The 27,878-nt window shown below is 43.7% G+C and overlaps 3 protein-coding genes across 5 annotated transcripts; 1 reads left to right on the top strand and 2 right to left on the bottom strand.

Annotated features, from left to right (window-relative positions):
- Positions 1–385: 385 nt before the first annotated feature.
- LOC133925000 (BAG family molecular chaperone regulator 1-like) lies at positions 386–5,498 on the bottom strand. Its single transcript, XM_062370779.1, has 4 exons — positions 4,979–5,498; positions 2,292–2,548; positions 1,544–1,690; positions 386–743 (listed from the first exon to the last, which is right to left on the bottom strand). The coding sequence occupies exons 1-4, from the start codon at positions 5,235–5,237 to the stop codon at positions 606–608; spliced, it is 801 nt and encodes a 266-aa protein (XP_062226763.1). The 5' UTR covers positions 5,238–5,498; the 3' UTR covers positions 386–605.
- An 11,797-nt stretch (positions 5,499–17,295) lies between these two features.
- Positions 17,296–18,800, bottom strand: LOC133924999 (uncharacterized). The gene is made up of 2 exons (XM_062370778.1): positions 18,340–18,800; positions 17,296–17,960 (listed from the first exon to the last, which is right to left on the bottom strand). The coding sequence occupies exon 2, from the start codon at positions 17,942–17,944 to the stop codon at positions 17,546–17,548; it is 399 nt and encodes a 132-aa protein (XP_062226762.1). The 5' UTR covers positions 17,945–17,960; positions 18,340–18,800; the 3' UTR covers positions 17,296–17,545.
- A 2,620-nt stretch (positions 18,801–21,420) lies between these two features.
- On the top strand, positions 21,421–24,477 carry LOC133924998 (F-box/WD-40 repeat-containing protein At5g21040). 3 transcript variants are annotated; one of them, XM_062370775.1, is made up of 2 exons: positions 21,421–21,617; positions 22,501–24,477. In XM_062370775.1, the coding sequence occupies exon 2, from the start codon at positions 22,565–22,567 to the stop codon at positions 24,257–24,259; it is 1,695 nt and encodes a 564-aa protein (XP_062226759.1). In that variant the 5' UTR covers positions 21,421–21,617; positions 22,501–22,564; the 3' UTR covers positions 24,260–24,477. The 3 variants fall into 3 exon arrangements, with proteins under 3 accessions (XP_062226759.1, XP_062226760.1, XP_062226761.1); XM_062370776.1 differs by having other exon boundaries at positions 22,472–24,477; XM_062370777.1 differs by having other exon boundaries at positions 21,421–21,679.
- The last annotated feature ends 3,401 nt before the right edge of the window (positions 24,478–27,878 follow it).

The raw sequence follows: 27,878 nt of genomic DNA, 5'->3' as shown, positions 1-27,878 counted from the left end.
CGCGGAACGGCGGTTGATCTCGTGCGCGCGCGCCCTTTCGCCCCGGCGCGGGCGCGGCTGAGCCAGCCGAGAGGGTGCCGAGTGGATACGAGCATGTCTCGGCCGCCGCGCCGCGGTGCTCTCCCTCGGTGCGCCGTAGGCGCAGGAGCCAGGATCCCCGCGCACAGGCGGCCGGCCTAGGCGTCGTCGGTCACGAGGTGGAGCCGCCGATGGAGGCAGGCGTTCGGTGTCTTAACTCTGAAAGCCATCTGACTGTTGGTGCAAATCTTCAGAGTTCTCATCTCAAAAAATACGTAGGGATAACAATGATAAGAATAATAACAACAACTACGGAGTTCTTCGCTGCACGCACTCTGAGCCATCATTAGAATCTACGGATCTTGGGTACACGGAAGAACAGTGCTGCTTTCCTTTATTAGACCGATCGATCGACTCCAGTGAGAGGTATGGTGTGCTGTGATTACAAACAACCAATAGTGGTGGGGTTTAGTTCTTCTAACAATCTACCCTACCGGCTCACCATGATTACAACGAATGGGCACCAAAAAAACTGAGAGCACAGAAAGAACAAACACCATGCACGTATACGTATCCGCTTGACCGATTCAGTCGAAGAGCTCCCACTGCGTCGTGGCCGGCGCGTCGAACGTCTCCCATTTCGTCGTGACGACGACCGCCTGCAGCCGCGCGTTGGAGACCTTGAGCACGTCCAGCGTCTCCACGCATTTCTGCACCCGCTTCGCCTGCAAAAGCCGCGACATGTCCCGTCAGTCCATTTTTTTTAGAATTAACCCGTCAGTCGATTTAGGAGGCGACATATTGTGGAGACGTTATACGATTCTATATACAGGTATAAGCGTTGCTGAATGAGATTGTTTACGAGTATGTCATCATTTCAGACGAAAAATTAAATGAACTTTTCCATCCTAATCTCGAGGTGGCATGAAGACACCATCACATATAATGATAAAAGTCTTTGCACTTTTTGCTCTAATCAATCAGCTATGCCCACGAGGGCCGGCTTCTGGTTATCTTGTCGTGACAATCTACATTTCTCGACATACACTCTTTGTAAATCTAAAAGCACGTCCTTTACAAAAGGAAATCTTCAGAAAAGCACACTCTTTAGACCAGAACTAAGAGCCTGAATTCAGAGAACAATCCAGGAGCAGAGCAATTACTATTAACCGGCACCAGAGCATCACCTGACATTTGCAGCAGGGAAAAGATTGTAGGTAGAATTCTTGTGCCTGGACTGTGTGGTTTATAGAAAGAAGCTGATGAGCCTGTGACGGCTTTGGGTGGCATGTAGGACACTTCACTCACCCCCCGATGACAGGTGACAGGCAGCTAAGCTACAGTCCCCTTTCATGAACACTTGCACTGCTTGTCATGGCACCGTTTGACCACTCAAAGGAGAGATCTTTCCTACTGATATCAATGCTACTGTACCATGACCAATCGAACAATGCCCCTGAAACTGATCTGAATTCCCATGCTATGATGCTACCCAGTGGGCTCTCAAAAGTGAGTGTAGGTGTACCTGAATGTTCTTCTGCGAAGAGGAGCCCCCCACGGCAGGTATGCTCTCCAGCTTCACCGCGTGCCGCATCAACAGCTCGATCAGCGTCGTGATTTGCACCTCGGCCACTTTGTTCCCCCTTGAGATCGATTTCTCGATGCTGGTTACCTACGACAGAAAAAAAAGAAACACTCGTCCTAATCAGCATTATCATCATCAAAGGAGGAGCAATGATGGATGGAAGTACCCCAGCAGGAGCACATCCATGATCTATGTCAGGGATTCAAGTTGTGTCCCTGTTGGTGTGGATGGATGGTTATTCTAAATGGACTCGGGGACCATGTGAAAATTTCACCGCCACTACATGACCACGTCGGCAGGACATCCGTCGATGCAAAATCAATTTCCTTACCTAATTCCTTGGACAGATTACTCAACTCGCCATTCAATGCACCATGCCCCCCTCTCATGCTTGCATGTCTCAAGCGGAGCTGTATCCTCTGCAGTAATGCACGGACGACGACATGCGAGCCCAGGCCCTGTGTCAGCCTCGGTGCATTACTACAGATGATCCGCATCCGTCCGAAGCAGCATGGATTGGCGCCATGAAGTACTCCCACCAAAAACAACAAATCCTTCTTTTTTCTTTTAACGTCTTAGCTAATTTTCAATCGCCTGAAATGTTCTTATCCCCCAGTGACAGTGACAGTGATAGCACGTTAACCCAACGCGTCGGTTATTGGTGAATGAATTGAAACGGTGTGCCTACCTGATCGGCGAGCTTGTCGACCTCCAGCGCGATGGCGCCGATGGCGCGGTTGGCGCTCTCGATCTTGGCGTTCTTCTGCCGCTCGATGTACCGTCGCTCCAGGCTCGCCGGGTCTTCGTCCAGCACGAGCTTCGACTTGTTCTTCACGCCGCAGGCGTCCAGGTACTCCGAGTTGCTCCGCGCTCTGCCTCTGTACGTCAGCTGCTGGTCCGCCGGCTGCAGCCCCGTCCTCGCCGCCAGCAGCTTCTTCAGCTGCCCTGCACACACATGTACGGATTGCCCAATTAGCACAGTGAGGTACAGCTGATTCCTCTGCAACTGCGGCCTACTGCTCACCAGCATTTGGCTACTTAATTAACGCGCGTGTTCAATGGTCTGGCGTTGCTCGGTACTTTTTTGCTCTGCTGGTGATGGTTGACACAAACGAGGAATTCTGCGGCACTTGGGGACCAGATCCCAGCGACCACGTCTACCATTTTTCGATGGCAAAATGTAGCGGTACCAAACTACCAGTACAGGATATCTGCAGCTGCTTCCGGGTTTTCCATGCCCCCAGCAGGAGTAGACTTGTCGAAATATTTTTTTCTCCAAAAATCTAGTAATGTGGCCCGCGTAAAAACTTCATTACAATTCATATTGATAAGATCAATCAATATATTATCTATTGTATGATTTCAAACTTTCCCTAATGTTTTAGTTAGACATAGTTGTATTGTATAAGCATGTCATAATCATACAAAAACATAAACCATGCTATTTACCCATTTGCTAAGCCTGGCTCTTACCTGTTGCATCCTGACTTGTTGATACTCAACTTTGAAGTTATCATTTGTGGCCATCATAGGTCATGGCTCCATGGTCGTGGCTCCACCTCTGCTTCTGAATTCTTATAGTAACCATGTTATTAATTTTATTTATTTATTATTTTGATTTTTTTCCTGAGACTGTACTTGATGTGGACCCTTCATTTTTCTATTTTAATCCCAATTTAAAATGTTATGAATTGTATTTTGCATAGACACTTCATTTAGATATTTTGCTTCCCAATCTTCATGGAAATCCTGAATTTTGAATATTGATTAATTTTTATTTTACATGGACTATTTGTTTAGGTATTTTGCTTCCCAGTTTGTATCAAAATCAAACAAGTAATTTCCATAATTTTAACTCCGACTTTAGATTTATGAATTGTATTTAATATAGACTCTTTGGTTTAATCTAGACCGTTAGATTATGATAACAATCAATGATGTATAATTTTTTTCTTTTTTCGATTAATATGGTAACTTTTACCTCGCGAGAGCAAACGTAGTTGCTACTTTTAACTCTATTTTACTAACACAATAGATAACAAAAGTTAAGTCACGGAGTATATTTGTAGCTATTTTGCACGTCATTTTCTTGAGCTCTTTTGCAACATGGTTTAAGAAAAAAAAAAGGTTAACACACATGGGCGAGAGACGATGCTAGAACGTGGTGTGCGCATCGACTCTCCTCCCAACATCATTTTTCCCCTTTCTCTGCAAAACAAAACAGTGTGCATACGCCGAGAACGAAGCAGCAGTTAGCGATCACTTGCAGGTAAAGGTGTCGGTGCGACGGGGCAAACCAGTCAAACGTGGCTCCAGGCTCCTCCCGGCCGTCCGATACGGCCGCCCGTACGCGTGGAGCCATCCTGCCCCTGGATTCCCCGCATCCAGCACTGGCAGCCCCCCTTGGCTTTTGTCGGGGAAAGGCGCCTTCTCGTCACTGCTGAGTGCTGACTGCTCCAGCAAAGTGAGGGCAAAGCAAGAGCAAGCCCCGGCTTCACTGGTCACTAAACCGATTGATAAATTATCCTCGTGATCGCCTATTAAGTACATCGCGTTGAAGCAGACAATGCCGGGATTTCACGGAAGGAATAGTTCAAGTACGGTTCAGGGAATAAATCGATTTTGTGTTTCCTACTCCTAAGCACGGATTTGGAAGTTTCCTGGCATATTTCCGGAGGAAAAGTGGTGAACTAGAAAGAAAAAACTCGGGTTGCAAAAGCCGGTGGTAAAGGACGAAACGCTTTGGATTTTGGAGCAGAGGATTTTGCGATTCACGAAGCAAATCCTCAGCACCTCACGGGGCTCGTACGAAATATTCCTGGCGGTTTGTTTCTTTCCTTTTACTAAATAAGAAGGGAAATCTGCGAAGAAAATGGTGAAGAGGGGCATGTCGCACACGCTGTCCTAATATCGCGGCGGCGTTCATTCCTCCACGCGGCGCGGCCTGAAGCTATGGCGATTTTTTAAGGGCAGTTTAAATTCGGGAAGTGCGGATTTTTTTGTTTCAAAATTTCTAGTTCAAGTCACGATTGCCAGCGTGAATTTTAAACTTATCTAGAGGTCAAAAAAATCACAAAAATAGTTAGAAAAACAAAATATTTTTTTCTCACCTAAATATTCAATTGAATCATCTACTATATGCTAAAGTGTCTCGAATCCTGAATTCAGGCTAATTTGATTAATTGTCGCCGCGATTAACGAAGAAGCAAACGGCTTTAACTTGCCGGTTTTACCCGCCATAGCTAGGAAGGAAATCGAAATATAAAATCTATAAAGAAGACGAACAATTTTCAGTTTGCGTCTCTTCTACGGAGAAAACATCGTCGACGGCAGAAAATGAAGTTAACGAAAGCTGGACGAGAAGAAAGCACTCACCGAACGTGGCAATGGGGGATACGGCGACCTCGTGCCGCGCGCCGCCGTACTTGACCCGCACCCTGATCTCCGGCGGCGGCGGCCTCGGAGGCGCCCCGCCTGCTGCCCCCTCCTCCCGCGCCTGCACGACCATCCCGCTCGGGCGGACCTCCCACCCGGCCCTCTCCTCCGCCGCCACCGCTACCGCCGCTGCGGCGTCCGACCACCCGCTGCTCGACCCGCCGTCCGAGCTCGACCGGTGCATCACCGACGACGCCATGGAGAGAGCGACGAGCCGACGACACGCTTCGTCCGATTGTCCGAGGGAGCGGGGGAGGAAGCTTCTGCGGGAGGAAGGGATAGCTAATGGGGGGCTTTGGTTGGTGCGGTGCCGTGCAGTGTGGGTGGTGGTGGACTGGTGGCGGTGGCGTGGGAGAAGAGAGAGAGGCGGAGGGGGAGGAGACCGCGGCCGGAGAGGAGGCACTGCACGAGACGGGTTGGAGTGGGACGCGCTTCTTCGTTACTCCCCGCTCCTTCTTTTTTCTGGTTTCGTACGTAGGCGCAGAGTGAGTTTTTTTAAAATAATAGTATTTTTTAAAAAATTGTAACAATAATAATTAAATTTATAAATTGCAAAAATAAGTACTCGTCGTTACGTTAAATACCATTAAGTATCTAAGTAGGTATTTAGCGTGCCGATAAACCACGTGACAATAAGTTTAGGACCTATCGTCACGCGAGCAGTGAGTTCAGACCTGTTGGCATTCCGTATGTGGATAGGTTCTATGTCTTGCAAATAATATTTTAAAAAATATATAACTTTTTGATATGATTTTGAATTGAGATAATCTTTATATAAAAATTATTGCTCTTGACGAGATCTATAACTTTACAGTTAAATATTTTTCTATTTAAATGTGTAAGGTAACTACAAGTTACAGATCTAATTTTCCAATCTAAAACTTATAACTACTTTTTGAGTATGTAAAAGGATTCAAATGAAAGGTGTTCAACTATAAAGTTGTAGATCTCGTTGAGATACATGATTTTTATATAAAGAGCATCTTCATTCGAGTTCATATTAAAAAGTTATAAATTTTTTTAATATATCATCTACGGGATATAGAACATGTCGGTATGAGAAATACCGATACGCCCCTCGGCTCACTGCCATTTAGGATGCCGGTGTGTGGAGTGACGACAGATACTTAGGTCATGTTTGTTTCAGCTAAGGATTATAATAAACGGTTTATAGATGGTGGATTATAATATGTTGGATTATGATAAGCTACAGGGAAACAAATTTTGAGCTATTTGGCAATCTAGATTATTAGAGTCTGAATTATTGGCAAAAGTCGGTAATACCCTTAATAGGGCAAGGGATTCATGTGTAGGGTGGGGAAGTGACATTGGCAGGTAATTTTTTCTAAATTTGATGGGTAGTATAGTAAAAGATTAAAATAAACTAAAATAAGCTTATTTTCACAGCTTATGAGATTATTATAATTCAAGCTTCAGCTTATAATCATCTGGACAAATAAGCTATCTGTTTGTTTCAACTCAGAATAAATAAACTAGCTTATTATAATTCTAAGCTGAAACAAACAGAGCCTTAGTTGGCATACCACATGGCGACCAGAGACATGTCGGTATTTCGTATACCGACAGTATCTATTCTTACAATTTTATGAATTCGACTATTATTTTTTATTTTTTTAAAAATACTATTATTTGAAAAAAAATCTGTAGGCGCACGTATTTAAATAGACATTTGGGTTTTCGCGGACAGATTTGCCCCTGCGGCGCCCAAGAACATAGTGGTGTTTCCGTATTTGCCTCCGGTGCGTGCGATGGTTCATCTAAAACCTTCTGATTTCGTCATGCCTTTGGTAGCCTGGTTAGCTAACATTTTTGTACAATTCTTTGTTTCCAATTACGACATGTCTCTGTCTTCGTTCTTTTCTCTCCTGGTCCTCTCAGGATTTCTTATAATGGAGTTGTGCTAGCACAACAGGAAACACAGGATTGTTCGCTTTTATCGTCTTATTTATAGCAAAAAAACATGCTTTACATGGAGAAAATCAGGCTGCAGTAAGGTTATTGCCTGAAGCGGGCAATGGCGAGTCAATCGGCGGAGCAGGGGCAGACAACTAAGAGTGGGCCCACGCCAGGCTGCACGGGCCAGGGCGGTTTTTCCGGCCCACCTGTCTGTGGAACGTGCCTGTGCTCGATTTGATGGTTGCCGCGGGGCCGTGCTGCCGTGACGGGACTAGACCCTTCCGCATGTGGCGTGGAACTTGGTGGGCCGGCGTGCGTCTGACGAAGGCTAACAAAGCCATCTGTCTATCCTCTGAACACAATGTGCTTCCTTAGCTCTGACGAAATCGTTTTAAAATTTTGATTTTATTTTTAAATAGATGTTGTTTTAGATTTTTAAGTGGATTGATGGCTTATGTGTTATTAACTGAATATTGAAAAAATAAAAAAGATTTAATATATCATACACAAAAGAATTTATTAACCTTATTTTATATGCTAAAAGCCAAAATAATATTAAAAATAAAAATAGTGCATCACATTAGACCATCTCCAACGGTTTCCCTTTAGGGGCCAGAATCCCTTCACGACGGGATTTTCGTTCATTTCAGCGCTCTAACGGTTTCCCTTCACGGTTCCCGTCACGACGGGATTTCCAGGATCATTCCCTTCAGTACGGGATTCTCTCTCCATTCTCTTCACGATTCCCCTCGAGGGGAATCTATTGAAAATGAGAGGAAATAAAGGGAATGAGAACGGAGAAGGGAATCGAAAAAGAAACGAAATGAAGAAAATATAGTTGAAGATGATCTTAGATCTCGCAGCTAAAATTTATTTTCAAGGTGAACTCATGATTTAGGTAGCCCTGCGTATATCAAGACGGCTAGACGAGCTTCAGAACTTGGAAACCGTTCCGCTCCTCTCGCTATCTTGCGTTCGTGTTGGGCTGCTGTGTCACCTGGCCTGGCCTGCAAAATACTACGTACTACTCCTGAACAGAAGCTGCACGTGCAACGAAGATGATACTGAAATCGAGGTGCATGTAAATGTGGAGTAGTACTAGCTTGTCCGCCAGCTCCAAAGCTACCACCGACCACACCTTGCAACAAAGTGAGAACACATACGGATTCTGAGCAAATAGAAACTCCGCACGTGGCGTGCTCTGCCGCCGGTTCAGCAGCAACCGATCGATCGATCGATCACAGCGCGCGGCCAGAGAAGCGAGACACCGCGAAAAAATGGGGCTCGGCACGGCCGAAACCGAGAAAAATCACCGGGCAGCACATCATCTCTGGCTTCTCTTTTTTCCTTTGCTTTTGTCCGCGGCAAGGTACCTGGCATCACGATGAGAGTATGCCGGCATGCATGATCGAGTACGGGTACGGGCAAAAGGGGAGCGAAAGGCTGCCTGGTGCATAAACGGCAGGGTGCACCATGAGAGCCCCTCCCCTGCTTCCATATTCAGGCAAGAATCTCCACATGCCGATCATCATGGTCAGCTCCAAAGAGGCTTTTCCACGCTAGCTGTTGCTGACGGCATCATTAGCCAGGGAAATATCGTACTTAGTGGCGTAACCGATACAAATTATGCTAGTAAAAATCTAAAAATAGACAATAAATATCCTTGTATTTACTAAAATAGATAATATATAAACATATTTGCAAATGTAACAGGTGTATTTAGCATCTTAAACATCGAAAAATTGATTATGATATCTGAGGCACCGAAAAACGATATGTTCAACCTGTATTCTGCATCTGAGGTGCCGAATACAGGCTGACACATTCCAATATTCTGATCATTGGATCTTGGTATTTATATGTTTCCTTTTCATTTATTTTCACGAGTAGACACCAATGTTCTGAAGGAGTTAGGAGGACTTTAAGATCAAGACTACGCTGAAGACCTAACTGAGTCGAGTGAAGACAAGTTGTGTTCTTGATCATATTTATCTTAATTTTACAAATATGCATGCTAACAATATGTTAGGAATTCTAAATGTTATGATGAGATGTATGGTTGGAAAAGTGGTAGTCTTGCTCAAATCTAAGAACCGGTTCATGAAATGACATTTTTTGTGTTTACAGTACAACTACAAGTCTAGTACAGGACAGGTCTAATCAAGTAATTTGCTTACTCTTAATATAGTGCAGACCAGGCAAAAGAGCAATGAATTGACGATGTATTGGGATCCGAAAGGTGCAAGAGGGTGCTTCCGTTTGTTGAGGTAGAATCATGCGGCAATGAAACCTTAGCGGGTAGATATGTGTTGAGATGTGCACTGTAAATGCTTTGTAGTGATCTTCTGGTAACACATCTTAGGTAGTATGCAGTGTGCCTGATCAACACAGGTAAAATAGAAACTTAGTCATCTACTTTGTGGGTGATGAAATTACAACTTGTGGGTAATATACAACATTTGTAAAGTTAAAACTGAATATTCAGCCATGCTTATGGTCATGAACATCATAGAAAATCAAATATAATTAGAACTTGATGGTTTAGTTAGTGTGGTCAACTATGATGGTGAAAACTATAGTTGAGGTAAGAGTCGGCCACGATGGTGAAAATCATGGTTGAGGTGGTTGGTCATTAGTTCAACTTTGGCAGTGGGAGCCTTGGTTGAGTTGTTTGTTGTTCAAACTTGATGGTTAGAAACTCGATTGAGGTGATCACTTGGTTAGATTAAGGTGGATGGAATCTTGAGGTGGTTTGCTATTCACTTAATTATTATCATTTTCCAAATTATTTTATTTAAATATTGTTTTATATAAAAGAGCCATTTATTCATATTCTTGTTAAAACCTTCATATGCATATTATTTTTATAATAAATTACTGAGTACGATATGTGCTCACATTTGCTATAATCAAATATTCAGTTGGAAAAGAATTGGAAGACTTCATGGAGGCGAATCTAGGGAGGTGTTCTACATTGATTTATTTTGTGGAGTTATCAGTGAAAATGAAGACTACGCTTAGAATCCGTTGCAGTGTTTTGGTTTTTTGACCTCTGTAGGTCTTTTGTAAGACGATTTATCGATTACGGTATGTATATTCTAATGATTATCATCAATGAAGTCACTATATATTGAGATTGATTCATGAACTCAGCACATAGATGAGTTTGGTTTGTTTCTTGAACCGATCTCGACAAGTCGTGGCACTATGTTTACGCACACCCTCATATCAAAGTTCTCCTCCAATACTTTGCATGAATACAGAGCCCATACATTGTTTTATCTCATCTCGAACAACGTATGGACAACGACTGAGCTATTTAGAACATGTCGTGACTGCACACCTTCTAGAACAACAGTATAAGATTATTAGTTCACACGCAAAAGTCTCATAATATGTGATTTTAGGTCATCTAGATCATTCGTTACCTCAATCGAACTCTCTATATGCTGACAGTTCTGAATTGTTACGAGCCTCCCGTATAAAACTGCGAGATATTCTCCATAATAAATATGTAAAGCCATAACATATCTGCTAAACAAAAGTACATCTAATAAAATAATTATTTAGATGTACGTACGATACACAACTAATTATGTCCTCGATAAATAATAAATATATTAATAGTACAAATTAAATAGTATAATACTTAGCAATGCTAAATATTTAATTAATTAACAATGCTAATTAATTCATTAATATTGAACTCAAATGAAATAATTAAACAACATTACATCGCTATCGATCAATCATTCTCGTCACATCTCATCCCTCACTATCTCTCTGGCTATGCAGTTGTTCGGTGTGCACCACTATTTTAACGACTTGAATTAAAATTTTAATTGAACAGGCGGAAGCCACTATTAATTAAAAAAAATTCAATTTGATAATTTTTCTCTTTTTTCTTTTTTAGCTTTTTTTTCTCATTGTATCGATACCCTATTTATACCTACGAAGAACATACATGTACCAGACCATCACTCTACGCTATCACTAACACAAAGTGTCACTACTAGATCATCATGTTATTAAATTAATTAAATAATCTAATTACACTGACTAATATAGGCAGAATATAGGTTAGACTTATCGTTTTTCGGTGTCTCAGGTACCGGATTTAATTTTTTGGTGTTTAAAGTATCAAATATATATACTAGATTTGTAAATACGTTAATATATTATCTATTTTATAAATACAGTGACGTTATTGATTATTTTTGGATTTTTCCAAATTATGCTATGTCGAGTGAAGTGTATTCTGTGATATAAGTTATGACGCCTTTTTTTTTTTTAAGAAGTGATGACTCCTTTTGCTCGCTCTTGATTACCTCGACGAGTTGTCTTGCATGTCGCCTCTGTCCTAACAGAAAAGAGATGTTTCGTTTCGTGAAAGGTGCTTGCCGTGTTACTGTGCGTGCGTGAGCTGCACCTGAAAGTGCTGCTGCTATCCTGGAAGAATGGGAAAAGTGTGACAGAAATACGGTAACAGGGACTGGCGTCACGTACGAGGGATGGGGGATTTCGCATCCAACATTTCGTTCGGATATCAACTGCATGCAGAAGACACAGTAAAACTGGCGCAAGTAGATGGGTCATCGACGAGACTGACATCGATCGTCGATGCATATGCATCCATGATCGTTCGGCTCTTCCATTTTTCAGTTGGGAGTCATGACCAAATGGTCCCACATGCATATATGATGATCATGAGGTAAGATTAGCATCACTATTACAGAAAAGAGCTCCATTATCAGCTACAAATCACTTTTACTATTTGCTTTAGAGCCAGCAATAAGCAATGGACAGTGATAGTTCTTAAATTTCACTGTCGATCTAATAACAGGTAGTGATAGTGTATTCTCGAATCAATATTTTTTGCCCTGACAAAGCACCCCTCTCACACATGCCGCCGCAAGTCACAAGTTATGCGATTTTTTGCGAAAAATACGTGTGTGCGCTATTCGTAACATTTGAACCTAAGACATTTTAGCTCGCACGATATGTTATTAATATCTCACTATAGAAGTACTAGTGATAAAAATAGTATATACAATTATTTTGATCTCTTTTATTTAAAACTTTGAATTACTATTTGGACATCTAAATGATTTCAAATGAAAAAATTCAACTACAAAGTTGTATATCTCATCGAGGGCTACAATTTTCATATAAAATTGTCCCATCTGACTTCGTATGAAAAAGTTATAATTTTTTTTAATATAAGATATTATCTGTTATCACTGATAGTTAGTGACATGAATCGGCAGTGATACTTAATAAAATATCGTTACGGTTCATGACTATAATCGACAGTGATAATTAAGTTATATGGTTGGTTTATAAGCTAGATCGATAGTGATAGTATCACTATTAATTCGTAGTTAGAGTCGACAGTAATAGTCAATTATCAGTGTCAATTATTTTTTTATAAACTTTTAGTGCCAATTAATAAGTATCGTTACTGGTTCATAAGAAATCAATATTGATAAATCGGTATACGAAGTCTATTATGTAGTAGTATAGTGACACGTCAAAAATCTCTCACCATGCACAGTCATAGCTGCTGGGACGATCAGTACTGCACAAAGTCACTACCCACTGTTTAATGTTGCCAGCTTTGCTTGCAAGACTATGCATCTGTAACACTGTAATTACAGTTGTAGTGCAGATTACAGCTAGCAACAGAGAGGCCGACGAGAATACATGTGCATTCATGTTTTTATTTATCATTTAAATTTATTTATAGGTATAAGAGTAGTCTAATTTTTTTAAATATTTTTATGGAAAAATTAGATCTCATTAGTAACCTATTTTAATTGGTTTGTTTAAAAAACATACGCCAATATTTAATTAAAATTCTTAAAAAAAATTACGTTTATGACTTCTAGCTATTTTTAATGCCTCAAATAAATTCTCAAAAATTGAAAAATTTGCTAATATTCTTCACATGTGATATACTAATTTTTAAAAATATTTTCAACAATAGATTATTTGCTGATAAAGTGACTTCCTTTGTAATGCACTATTTATATATATTTTTATCAATCATGTGATATTCTCGGATATAAACGCACTTTTTATATACCATCCGTGAATCACTGACTCACTAACTATTTATATACATTTTTATCAATCATGTGATATTCTCAGACATAAACGCACTTTTTATATACCATCCGTGAATCACTAACTCACTAACAAGAGAGATCATTGTTTGTGTGGCATATGTGCAGCACCATATCAAACAAGATTTTATAAGATATAGCATAAGTATTGGATCCTCCCTAACCTATGATAACTTTACAACATATAAACAACATTGCATACATACGATTACAACACATATACATAGTCATATAATACACTATAAGATCTATCATCCACGATCGATCGAACAAATTGAACAAAGTACAACCGCCTAAGCTCAGGTTGCCTTGGTCCATTGGACAGGTGGAGGTAGATTGCTCCAAGTTTACATAAGCCCCACATTTCCTGCAAAATTTCATAGTTAGACAACAAACCAATATGCGTCTTATGTTTTGACCCTTGATTCCATTACATATATATTGTATTTTCTACTGTTCAACATTCCAAACACTACATTTTGATTAGAACAAACATATTGACATGGTCCAATGGGCCCTGAACCTATCAATCCTGACTGTAATTAGTTGGATCAGGATAAAAAAAATATTGAAGAGTGTTTTAATTTTTGAGAAATTCCCGCAAATGCCTAAAGGAATATTAATTATATTGATAAATTGTATGAAATAAACTGAAATCCATAAAAAACATCCAGAACTCAAAAGAAGTAAACTAATTTTGTTCGGCTTGAATTTCTATCGTCTACATTTCAAAATTATGTGTTGATCCTATAATTAACTGAATTAGTGAACCTAATTTTTTATATTTCTTTTGTCATGCTCTGTACAAGAAAAAAGTTCAATCATAAAATGCACTAGGGGCGTGCAGGGCATAGTACGCCTTCCGTCCCTATTTTTAAGTTTTATTTTATCAGACAACATTATCGTAAATGTACTACATAGGTATTATCTCCTCTGCTGTACTGAAATTCCACAGGTTCTTGTAGGCACGCAAATCAACCTATTATTTTACGCTTTTACCAGGATACTTTAAACCATGCATGTTCCATATCACAGCACACGCACTTGCATTCCACAACCACAAAACATATTGGCTTGAAAAGACCGAACTTATAGAGTACTGTAGTGCGTGCCCCTTGTCTTGCGCACAATGCAAGGCAGGTATATCCATTATCTAATCGACCTTCCAACAACACCAAATTGAGTGAGGGTCAAATGTGTATTAGGCTGTTGCTGTCCTGACGTGTCTTGAATTCCTGATGCATCCATGAAATGGAAAACTCCCGTCTGGTCGGCCAGATCTGTCGATCTTATCGGTTAACAGAGAAGACGACTTTCATACTGGTACAGCAAATCGCGATGGACCAGTTTTCGTGGAAAGCTAGCTGGATCGGTTAATTCGTGGGACAAGGAAAGCGCGCACACAGAAACAGCATGCACGATGCATGATCCGTTCCTGCAGCTGGAAGTGGGTCGCTGAGTACTGAACAGCAGTTGAAAGCCTTGTCAAAGAAGCATGATTGCCACGTCCGGCGGCCAGCTGGAACGAGCTCCTCACTATATGAGCAGGACACAGGAGCAACCCCACCAATTGGGAGGCTAGCTATCACATGTTCATCGTCTTATCATCAGCGGAGATCGAGAGAACCTTACGATTTTTCCTCGATCAGGAGCAGGTCGCAGAGCGTGAACTCAGGAAGGCGTTTGTGTGGCTGATCATCGATTGGACCGTGTAGGTTTGTAGGGGAGTTAGCTAAGCTAGCCCCACGTACGAGAGCTAGCACGCATGCAGACTGGGCATGCAGTGAGCGACAATATGAGCTCCGAGAAGCGACACACGACTGCAATTAATCATCTTCAAGGGAGGGGTATATGTATATAGGCAGGTGATATGTCCCAAGAAGCAACAGGTTGCTACTACGTGCTCTGTGTAAGAAGAGCAAATAATGGGCAATATATATATGCAAACAACACATCGCTATCATAAGAACATGCATATATATACAGACAGCAGATAGCTATAGAGCCTATGGCCAAATTACAAACAGAGCGAGATAGCTGTACCTATAGCGACGCAACATGCATGTGTTGTTTTTTACGTACCCGGGAGTCCAGGCCCACAACGTAGCTAGTGCACCAGAGCGCAGGAACCGAGGTAGATTCGCCCGCCCAGGCAGCACTTAGACCATCTCTAATTATATTCTCTTCATTTCGTTTTTTTTCTGATTTTTTTTCTATTTTTATTTTTCTTATTTTCTTTCATCTCTAATAGTTTCTTTTCAAGAGGAATCGTAAAGGAAAAAAAGAAAGAATATAGTTCCGAAAGAAGTGACATTGAAAATCTCTTTGTGATAAGAATCATAAAGAAAAACTATTAAAACATTAAAAAAAATCTACTCACGATAGGATTTTCACCTGGGACAGGAACTTCTTAGACATAGTCTTACAGTCATCTACCCAGTTCGAGAAGTGTAACAGGGCCACGTCCGCAGAGTCAAGGAGAGGCGGAGGTGGCCCACGTTTCACGTGGTGTGTCCGATGACAGCGCGGGAGCGCGTGTACTCTGCCGATTCGTCCTCCAGAAATTAAGGTGCTCTGGCTCAGCTAATCCGCTTGCGTTCCTGGGCTACTTATGCCTGGGCCATTCTTTGAGATTCGAGGCCCGATAAGTAGGCTATTTTCTTTCTCTTGTTTGAGGGAGCCTTTGAGTTTAAAATATTAATACTCCCTCAGAGATTTCATTTCCGTTTCCTTCCATCCCATAACGGGTTGTGATTTGTGATGGTCATTCCTCGTCACGACCTTCCGCTGTCGGATTTTGTCGATAGGTAAAGTAGAGATATATATTTATTAATTGTGCGTATTGAAGAAGAGAATACAAGATTTTATTTAGATCTCTCTTAAGTTAATCACTATTATGAAAACCCCAATAACCGATCGAGTATCACTATTGATTTGCTAAAATCAATATTAATAAAATATCGATGTCAGCGCATATATATCCTCCCATGATCAATTAATCATTGACCACAATGTTTGATCACCGTTGCCGATGACTCACCAGAGACACTCTACTAGACGTCCCGGCACGGTGACGTCTCCCCGGAGGCCATTCTCTTCTTCCTGCACGCGGCGGCGCCGGCGCCTCCGTCGACGTGATAAGGGCGTCGGCAGCGGCGGCGCGCGTGTCCCCGGACCCGCACGCGTACGGTGATGGCGCGTGCATTCGTCGTGCTTTCAGGATTCTCGCCGTTCAGACCTTTGCCGGCGTCGTGGCAGTTGTTACCAACTTACCGAGCACCATTTCTTGCTCATGCGTTGTCACGGGAGCACTGGGCACGTCTCTGCAGCCACCAAATTGCTTGGGGGTGGGGATGCCGTGGTCACCGCGCGTCGCCGCTGGAGCAGGACCGAGGCAACTGCATGCACGGATCTACAGCTCGGCAAGTTCCACTGCTGCCAGAGAAGCCACAGCAGTGGTACAAGTACAACCTGCCACTCTGCACTGCACGGTCAGTGCCATGTTCCAGGGTGAGATCGAGATGTAGGCAGGCACCACATTGTCCGGTTCCTCGCACATCAGGACATCACAGCCACTCTGGCAGCTCCCACTTAGGGGCTTCCGTTTGATTTAAGTCTAACATTTTTCTATAACAAAGCTAGGCAAAATTTTAATATCTAAAATAGTCAGCCCGATGTTTGATTAGCCAAAACTTCGACATGACCTCAAACCAAATACTACTTGGCATTGTCAAATTTTGATATGACCCTAGTTTACTAGACGTGATCAAGACGGTCAAATTTTAGTCTTAAATCAAACGAAAGCTAAATTTTTTAAATATGAGTAAATTTTAACTTAACCTTTTAGAGTCGAGAACCAAACAAGCTCTTAGTCATCAAGTACTTGGCTCGTCTTCTGGAACGCATGAATTCAGATGGACGTTCATACGAAGTTAGCACTACAATTCCCAAAACAACCAGTACAAATTTCGAGCGTCTGGTGAATTAATCGTAAAAACACATACAACGTACCCTCTTCATTCAAGAATGTAAAACATACTTTGTTTAAAAAAAAATCAAATTTCATAAATTTTGATAACAATTAGTCAAATTATATGTATATTTAATATAAAAATTATTTTAATAGATTTGTATTTGAAAGTATTTTAATTTTATATTAATTGATAAACTTTTGATGATTTTTTTAAAATAAAATGCATCCTACATTCTTAAACGGAAGGAATACTAAAGAACAACAAAATCCTGAACTCCTGATACATCGATATCAAGGTCTAATTAAACATCACACTACCGCCCGGCATTATTTATGTTACATGCACTCCGTCCGTAGCTCTGCTCTTCACCGACAGCCACAGGAATGAATTGAACTAACCCAAAGCAATCAAATTAACACAAAGCGAAGCTAATGGTGCGCTTGATGAACTAATTGCCTATGAAGCGGCCGGGGCAGGCCCACTAGGGAGGCTCACGGGGAGCCGAGCTGGACCTCCGCCGCGCGCCGCGCGCCGCGCCTGGCGCGCACCACGTAAGCCACGCCGACCGCGACGCCGACCACCGCCACTGCCGCCACGCCGCAGGCCACGCCCGCGGCCACGGACACGGACCTGCGCGGGGGCACCGAAGCGGTGGTGGCGGTGGCCGTAGTGGTGGTGGGGATCGCCGAGGCGGCCTCCGGCTTGGCGGGCATGGACGCGTCGAGGGCCTCCGGGAGCTTGGCCGCCTCGGGCTTGGCGCCGAAGAAGGACTCCATCGCCGGCGTCTCCCTGGTGTTCCCGCCGGTGAAGTCCTCCAGGCCGTGGGACTCCGACCTCACGGCGAACAGCGCCACGACGCAGAGTGCGACGAGCAGCTGGCGGGGTACCATTGCCTCAGTCTCCGAGCTGTCGTTGCCAATGTATTGTGGGAAACAGCTCAGTTAGCACTGGTATGCTAAGGTGTATTTCTACATTTGCAAATTGAAGCACAACTACATTTCTTTTCCCTTTAATCAAGATCTAGAGCTTCCAATTCAGTACTAAAGATGGAAAGTATACATCATTTCAAGAAACGCAGACAGATCACTTCAATGGGTTAATCGAATTACAGGGCAAGAAATTGGACTTAATTTTTTAAAACGAGATCAAGGTCCCACCGACAGATCTAAGTATGAAAAGAGTTTGTTCCCTTTTTTTGCATCAAGCCACAAACAAACACGCCCATTCCCAATTCCACAAAGCAAAAGCTGAAACAAAAAAGTTTCTTTCTTTGAGTAAGACATACCTTGCAGCCTAGGGAAGGCGTAATGTGCGTGATGTAGAAAGGGTGTGTGAGGAGCTCACGGCACTTGAAGGTTCAGAGGAGCAGACCCTTTTATACACGCACCTGCCTAAGATTCCTTGTAATCCTGTCTATGGTGCTGTGTAGGGCTCACTGTTTTTTGCGCGGTGGAGTGAGAACGAAGATAGAATGACCATGCTTGGGAAAACAGAGCGTGGAGAGAGATCCACGTTAGGCGAGCATGTGAGCACTGAGCCTTCACCAACCTCTGTTGGCTTTGCTTCGATCTACTACTACTCATGGTATTCTGCTCGAGATGCTCGGCCGTACTCTCTCTCTCTCTCTCTCTCTCTCTCTCTCAGATTCCAGGTGCACGAGAGACTTAACCAGATTGATTAGCTCATGCGTCGACTGCTTTGTTCTTGGCAGGCAGTCACGCACTCACGCTTTCTTGGCGTTTGCCTGTACAATCACGGAACTCGTCAATTCACTGATGAGATCAGTCCTATACGCACACGGACGCACAGGGCAACAGTGCCTGGTTCTTGGATTAACCGACAGAGACATGCTCGTTATATCCGAAGATGAACGAAGCCGATGCACATGCTCATGCAAAATGGTTTTGATTATTTCTTTTTCGAGCCAAGTTTCGATTAATTAAGTAGCCAGTCAAGACATTAGGGTTGATGATGCATGGAGATGATAACTAATTTGCGTTTAGGTGAGTGCAGTGAGAGGTAACAGTGCATTGGATGATCGGATCTGCATGAAAGAGGTAAGGAATCTAATCACAGTAGGTCTGGTCCAGTGCTAGAGATCGATGACACAAAACGATGGCCTTGGCCGGACGCCCCTGCACGGGCCTGAGACTAGGGGTGGAAACGAGCCGAGCCGAGCCGAGTGCGAGCTCGCTCGTGGGCAAGCCGAACCAGGCTCGGCTCGATAGAAAAAGCGAGCTGGAATACAGGCTCGGCTCGGGCTCGGTTTTGGCTCGAGCCGGCTTGGTTGGCTCGCGAGCTACTATCAAAGAGATCCCCTCCCTTTCCTGTCGTTTCCTTCCTCCTTTCTTGCCTCGCCTGCCTCCCTCCTCCTCTCCAGACTGCGGCAAACTCCATCGGAGAGCTCGCCAGCATCATCGTCGGCAGTGATTCCAATGAGCAATCAGCCGACCGGCAACATCTACATCACCAGCGTGAGAAGGCAAGCTACTTTGGGTCGGCCTCGATTGGCGGGCACGGCCAGAGCAAGGCCTACGGCGTGCGCCCAGCGTGGGGGCGCTCGGAGCCCTGAGGCGGACCGAGCCATCGTCGAGCCGAAGCCCATCTGGTGCATGCCATAGCATGCACGTGGGTCGGGGAGGCTCACTGACCTACTAGGATTTGAGTGGGCACTGGGCAGCGACCGAGCCACGAGCCAGCTCACGAGCCAGCTCGGGCTCGGCTCATTTGGCCACCGAGCTGAAGAGGTGGCTCGGGCTCGGCTCACTTACCCATCGAGCCGAACCGAGCCGAGCCGAGCTTCAGCGAGCCCGAGCTGGCTCACGAGCCCCGAGCTTTATTTTCAGCCCTTGGCCTGACCATTAGTTGGCAACTCAACTCATATCTAACCCCGTTAGATCAATGAAGGTCACCACTAGTAGAATGTAACTTCACATTCACTTGTACGTATACGGCTAATCTTATTTATATATTTTTCTTACATGATATTTATTTATACATTGTTTTTTATATTTTTTATATTTTTATTTATCTTTTTAGTATAAATTTTAATATAAATAAATAGTCATAATAAGGCTTGCGTGCGCATTCAGGTGTGAAAATTTTCTTTCCGTCACCACCCCATGATACGAATCAGGACAGAGATTGTTGTAACTGGATGGATGGATAGCCTGGTGACTGAAAGGGTCATGCACTACTGACTGTACTGTACTGTACTGGTAACGCTATCTTCGGGAGACTGGCTGCCTCTAAGGCTAGCTACAACGGCTTTTCTTGGAGATCAAAATCTTATGGTGAAATTTTTTTTATTCTCTTCAGCATTTTAACGGTTTTATTTCACGACGAAATTTTTAATGTCATTCCCTCTAAAGCGGGATTATCTCTTTTCACTTCGCGATTCCCCTCGAAAAAAAACTGTTTGAGATGAAAGAAAATAAAAAAAATGAGAATGAGAAAGAGAATTGGGAAGAAAAAGAAATGAAAGAAATATGGTTGAAAATAGTCTAACAACTAACATGGTCGAAATCCACTGCTAGCTTGTTCAGTCTCTGAATGAACTCCCAAGATTAACTGCAACTTCTTTTCTTTATTTCTTTCTTTTGCATCGTCGTGTGAATCGAACCATGAAGTATTTCTTCTCCAGAGCAATCTAATCTAACCGGGTTGGTGCGGTTGCTACAGCAGCTTTTGTCCCGGCGTGTTCGGTGACGGTGCTACGCTTTTATTTTTATGCCTGGCAATGTCAGGTCTTCAGTCGTGTGACGCGAGCTGAAACACACGTGCTGCGGCCCTGTACGTTTGTACTTCGTGTTCAGCCTTTTCTTGTCGTAACTTAGGTATCGCGTCTTGTTCAGTGTCCACTCTAACTTTAGGCAATCGCTACTACACTTTATATAAACAGAGTGACTACAGTATCCCAACTGTAGATTACTGTAGCTATGCTCGCAAGTTACTGTTCCCCCTTTGAGGTCATCGGATCCGAATCCCACCTTTCAGTAACTAATGGACATTGATGAGTAAAAGATCTGCATGGATAGCTGGGATGAAATCTAGTAGTGCCAACTGTAATCACTGTAATTTTTCCATCCCAATTGCCTGCGCACAATAACTCTTTCCATCTCCGATTGATGCAGCAGAGCTGAAGTATTCTTGACAAGGCAAATTCGCAACCGTGCAGCACCCTCCCTCCTTGAGCAAAGCCCAACGAATTTGGATAAAAAATTCAGCCCAACCAGGAGGAGTCTGACGGATCCATGAGCACGAGTCTGACCGGCCCAGTGAAAACACAGCCCAGGTCCAGCTCACGACACATCTACCGGCCCTTTCGGCTTTTCCTTTTCCTTTGCGCAGGCGACCAACAGAGCACGGACGATGCAGATCGGAAGAAGAGCAGATCTTGGCCGTCGGTTCCTTGCAGAGCGCGGGCGGTGCAGACGAAGCCTCGCGTCGTCGGTTCTCTCGTCTCCCAGCGGCCGTTCCCATATCCCAAGCCTAATTTCCCCTCCCAAATCCAAGAGAAAAGTAAAGTCTCCGGCCGGATTCGAGATCGGAGGCCAGCTCCAGGTAAGCGGCGCGCAATCTTTTGCTCCTTGTCAATCTCAATCGCAGTTTTGTCCTGGCTGGTGGTGCGTTGTTTCAGCCTGTTCTGGTAGAAACTGGTGATTGTCTAAGGGGGAATTCGTGTAACTGGTGGGAGCAGAGGCGGCATGTTTTTCGCGGAATTTTTCGGGTCTGTTTGATGGTATTGCAAGTTATTCTGCGCTTTGCGGCAACTCTGCCAGGTTTGGTGTGGATTTGGGTGCGGATTAGGGGCTTGGTTAGTGGATTCGGGGCGAGTATTCGGGCGTGGAAGCGCTAGATCTGTATCTTTTGGTGGTAGGCTAGGTTGTGTAGTTAGTCTTGTTGATAGGTCGAATCGTTGGTAGGCATAGTCGCTCGTCAAATCACAGATTTAGTGGATGAATTATACGGTACGAAGCTTCTGGCTTGGCAAAACTGTGGATGATGCTTTGACCTAATTAGTGCCAGAGTTGAAACTTATACCCATAACTGCCTCTTTTTATTCAGTTTATGATCTATATGGCCTCATGCGAAAGTAGAGCTTAGTGCTTCACCCTTCTTCATCAACTTGGGCTGGCAATCTGTCATGAACCCACAAGCTTATTAGAAGCTTTAACTTCGAAATAAAATCAGATTACAAATTGGGAACCAAGTTTTATCTTTGTCGGTGTTAATCAAAGTTGCTCCTTTTTCAACTTCTGTTTTTACGTTTATAAGTGAATTGGAGTTGTTCTCCAGATTCAACATATATATAGTTAATAACTAGTGCGTTGCATTTGATTTGTGATGGAGAGTTGACCATTGATTTTTTTTTTATCCCAAGTATGCTTATTTGAATGTATGTATTTTGGATGCAGTTTGAGCAAAAAAGACTATGAAATTTCAGGTACTTGTGTTCTGATTTGCCTGGATCGAGGGGAATTCGTCTCTAGGTAGGATTTCACAGTTTTATGGCCTTTGATTGCAACAAGGAAGGAGGAGTTTCTTCACCTGAGAACTATTCCAGGATTTGCACTCAAGGCACTCTCATCCAGGAAAATCCTTTAACTCACTGCGGAAAGGCTAAAAATTGGAAGAGCCTCAACAGATTAAACTACCAGAAGTCCAGTTATGGATCAATTCCAGGTGATTCTGATCCAAAGCAAGATGATGGAACGAGTGATGAGGCAATTGCTTCAATCTGTGGCATTAGGTCCTTCACTGATTTGCCAGCTGCATTGGTCTGTGAGGTCCTTGAACACCTCGATGCGAAGGAGCTTGGCATTGTATCTTGTGTCTCCACCCTTTTGCATTCCTTAGCCACAGATCACCAGGGATGGAAGAAGTTCTACTGTGAAAGGTGGGGGCTTCCAAATCTTCCCATCACCCTGAATGGACCCTCGGTTCTAGGTGGACCCCCAGATGGGAAATCCTGGAGAACATTTTTCGTGGAGCGGGAGTTTCAAAGTAAATCATTCATGGGAAAATTCGATGCGGATGTTCTCTGTGGCCACAGTGAAGATGTACGCGCTGTTTTCCTTCTGGCATCAACAAATCTGATTTTCACCGGTGGTCGTGATTCTGTGATTCGGATGTGGAACATGGAGGAAGGGCTCTTGATTGATACGTCCCGCCCGCTCGGTTGCACCATACGGGCAATTGCAGCTGACAATAGGCTTTTGGTGACTGGAGGAACCAATGCCTTCATTCAGTGTTGGAGGGCCGTTGAAGGGAATCCTTTTCTTTTTCAGATTTCTGGAAGTGGTACTTACCAGGATTCTGAGTTTTGCCTTTGGGGACATGAAGGTCCTGTGACTTGTCTTGCGTTGGATTCACTGAGGATTTACAGTGGTTCCTGGGACATGACTGTTCGTGTTTGGGACAGAACCCAGATGGAGTGTGTACAAAAGTTCATGCATGCAGACTGGGTTTGGGCTCTCGCACCTCATGGAAATACTGTTGCCAGTACAGCTGGCAGGGATGCATATGTGTGGGATATCAGGAACGGCGAGTTGACAAGCATAGTTTCCAATGCCCATGTTGGTAATGCGTATTCTTTAGCTCGGACTCACCTGCCAGGTGTGTTGTTTACTGGAGGAGAGGATGGGGCAGTTCGCTTGTTCAAGGTTTCTGATGTCTCTGATGATGAGGACATTAAGCCATCAGCAACTTGGGTGCCACACTCAGGCCCTGTTCATTCTCTCGCTTTTGAGTATCCATGGCTTGTCTCAGCCTCTAGTGATGGCAGGATTGCATTAATTGATTTGAGGAAACTTCTGACCCCCCAAAACTCATCAAAGCACCCATTTAACGTTAAGAGCTTTGATGCAAGTGCCATAAAGCCTCCACAGAGGATGCTTCATGGCTGTAGATGTGAACTTTTCTCCATTGCCATTGGTGCAGATAGGATTGTATGTGGGGGTGAGGATGGTTCTGTCAAGGTCTGGAACTTTTCAGAAGCGCTGGAGATTGAGAAGAGGGCACAGGCTCTAAAGAGTTTGAGGCAGGAGAACCGCATGAGGCGGAAGAAGGCACAAGTTGAGATGAATGCAAATGGTAGAAGGTCTGACCAGTGCTCAATAGCCATGAAAAGGAACCAACTGAAGGGTGATAAGAGTGTCACTTGGCACAGCAAGCATGCCATTAACGAGAAGGCCAAGTCTTAGATTAGGACCCTTCTAAACATTATAGTTTATCATGGCCATGCATTGATATTTCCTTTGTTGGAAGTTCCTTTTCTAATTCCATCGAAGCTAGGTTTTCTCAACATTGGCACAGTCAGATATTTGATTTCATACGGTTATCCAATGCAATTCTTATTTGTACGCAATTGTCAATGGTGGAAAAACTCTTCGCATTATCCATTTTGCGCCTTGATTGCATATGTTTTTGTATCTTTCTCACTGCTCTTCGTCCATTTGCAAACTACATGACATTATGACAGGAATAATCTTCTGTGTTTGTCACTGTTTCAGAATACTTCAAAAGTTTTCAGTGTCCTAGATTCTTACTGGATGTCTTTTGTGATTTTGTGGCCTTTAATAAGAAAATCTTGTATTGTACTGCATCTTTCTGAAGGATAGGTTCGCAATTTTCAATATTAGTGTTAAGACGTCAGATTGTGCCATTTTCATTGTCAAGCTGAAACAAGTATAACTACTTACTACACTACAGTAACTACACAGATGTCTTCTGAATTTTCAGAGATTCTTGCATATGCTTTAGAAAGTTAAAACAGGTACTCTCAGATATTGGTAAAAATCACGATTTTACTTTTGACTTCATGATATTTCATATTGTCAAGCACCGTATCATAAAATTTTGAGCTTGTGCCACTCTCGCGGTTCAGGATCAATCAGGAATTCAGTTTTCTTTAAATAATGGTTTTGGTCCGTCAAACATGGTAATATTTACTAGCTACGTGGTGTAGATTTTCACAAATTTGCCAAAGCCTCAAATGAAACGCTTGATGTTTTTGTATTGTTTTTTGGTGCTTTTTCACGAAATTACACACTGCGTTTTGTTTAGCACTGTGAACTGCTGACAGTGGGCACCTATCCAACGTTCTGAATCATTGGCATTGTCAGCATGCACATTTTCCTATGCTTGTCAACTTATGCTTTGTCTGAATCATTGCCATTATTTTAGCAGGAACATAGACATTAACAATTCTGCACCCTATATTCCCGTTGTTTATGTGTTAATCTAATGTTTGTATCTGACAAGCGATGCAGAGGCCACATGCTGCAGGTTTATCAGGAACTTAAGAATTTGCAGGGCAAGGTTTTGTTCTTGCCAGGAAGCTTCGCCGATGCTTCCTTCCCTGCCTCCTCGCCCAGATTGACCTCAGTTTTTCCTTTTCTACTGAACGTTTGAACAGTGGGATCATAATCCGATCAAGACTCCGCTTGGGTGTGATTGGTGTGCCTGTTTATTTGCTTCTGATTGGTCAAATCACGCCTTGGTTGAACTTGGAAAAACAATGCAGCCAGCCCTTGTATTTCTTTGAACATAAAAGTGCAGTCTTGATGTGAGAGGTCGGCAAATCTTGTCCCTGAATTCTTTACTGAGGCCAACTGCAGCGAAGTCCATATCTAATGCTACAGTACGGATACGGACTCCTCACGGCTTGCAAACGCTCTTCAGCGAAGACGGTTTGAGTGATACAGTGATGCGGCCAAAACTCGGAGAGGAGAGAGGAGTGGTATATTTGCTGGAGGAAATGCTCGGCCATAACACTGTGCGGTGGCCTACTCGGCAACGACTCCGTGCTCTCGTGAGTTTGCTTAATCGGCATGGCAGAGGCGGAGTGAACGAAGTGGATTGAGCCCCCGTGACTCTTGGTGACGGGCACGATGTGAGCTCACCGGAGTCGTCCTCACCGGCGATTCCGGTCGGGGTCCACCTCGGGGTTAGTGGTAGAAGATCTAGCACGTGAGGGGGAACTCGATTGAGGGCTCTCTAGCCAGCGCTAATGACTAGATGGCATCCAACGACAGTGTGTGGCGGCGGCGGCGTTTGATCGCCGATGTGCAAGTAGGAGGTGGCCGAGGGAAGGGAGGAGGACGGTCGGCGAACCTCAACGCGCAGCGAGGAAACTCACCGAGGCATTGGACGGAACGGTGGAGGAGCTTTCACCGGTGACTCGGTGAATTTGAGGAGCTTCGCGCTGGAGATGGGGAAAAAGGTGCCAAAGGGCTCAGCTCGGTGGGAAAAATGGTGGATTCACCCCGGGAAAGGGAGGAGAAGCGGGCGACGACGTCTCTCCTAGCTCATGAGTGCTCGAGCCCGTCGGATTTGGACTTGGGCTTAGGGATTTGGGCGGCGGTGCTGGATTTTAGCCGGCAGCTCTCTGCTCTTCTCTGTTCCGGTGCTGTGCTCTACTATGTGGAGATGATGGGAGGGAGAGAGGGGGTGCGGCGGATGGAGGACAGTGAGGGCGCAGTGGCGGAGGGAAGGAGCTAGGGGAGGGGGTGGAGTGAACGAAGAGGAGATGGTGAGGGGCGGAGTGAAGGAAACGGTTCAAAAAAACTAATTTAATATACGAGAGAGGAGATAGAGGATAGAATATAGGAGTATCTGTTGGAGATGAATGAAAAGAGAGATGTTATAATAATAATAGATGATACTGTAATAGTATTTTAGATACAGAATTTTAAGTAGCTGTTAGAGTTGACTATACTGTATGTGTGTTGGCGTCCTTTTCTTTTTCTTCATTTTGAAATGCATGCGTCAGCGTCTAGAATCTTGATGTCATTTTTTTTTCGTATGATACATTTACCTGCAACTGAGAAGTGTCGGCCAACAACTGGCACTGGCTTCTCGATCGAAATTCATGCATGTGCATCTGGATCAATTGATGAGATGCCAACACCTAGCGCTCTATACTGTTCATGCAGCGGAATCGCTGGTAATTTACTTGTCGTTCTGGTTTCTGAACTTGGATCTGAACTGGGAGTGATAACATCTCTTGTACAACAGTACAACACTCAGTACAACACTTACCGTGTGTTGGAAATCTCTCATTCAAATCTAGCACATTCGATCTACACTAGGCTTGTCGTCAGGAAAGAAAGGTGAAGTGAAGGCCATCCCGTAATGTCGGTCACTGACTCACTGGCCAGCGATCTGCTGCCCCATTCCTGTGAACACAATTACACAACGATGCGCAAGGGCAGCACCATCATCTGCATCTGCATTCAGGCACAAGAGGAAGGAACAGAGCCATGTGTTGCTGTACCCTCCATCCATGTGACCCACCACCACCTCCCACCCAATGGAATGTGATTGGATTCTCTCTCTCTCGAACAAACCACCACTCTCTCCAGTCCCCACTTTTCAGGAGGGAAAGCAACAATTTAGCCGAGCCAATGGGGGCCCCACTGCCCAGAAGGTAGAGCAGCAGCAGCAGGAAGAAGAGCCATCTTGCATTTTTCTGAGTGGAGAATTGTTGGGTGTCCGGACAAATTTGTACCGAGACATAAATGCTACAGAAAACATAGTTCTAAACTGATTCTAGTTTAGCTCCTTGCAAGCTTGGTCAAGACTTCATTTAGAAATGGTGAATCTCTTTTTTACCAACAGGGAAAATTGTTAGGGTAGTTTGCACAGCCCACAGAAGCTAAATAATATTCATCGAATACCTGTAGTAGAAGATCTGAAACCTCTATCCTCGATCCAACTGCTGTGGGCATTGTTTGCCTATGCCTTTTCTGCCAAAAGTCAGAGGACACGGATTCCCCAAATCAACATCAACGCACAGCCGCACAGCTGCTACAGTGCTAC

The sequence above is a fragment of the Phragmites australis genome, chromosome 7 (assembly GCF_958298935.1).
Source record: "Phragmites australis chromosome 7, lpPhrAust1.1, whole genome shotgun sequence".
Classification (NCBI taxonomy): domain Eukaryota; kingdom Viridiplantae; phylum Streptophyta; class Magnoliopsida; order Poales; family Poaceae; genus Phragmites; species Phragmites australis.
The sequence above is the reverse complement of the archived record's forward strand: the minus strand, read 5'-3'. Positions and strand labels throughout refer to the sequence as shown.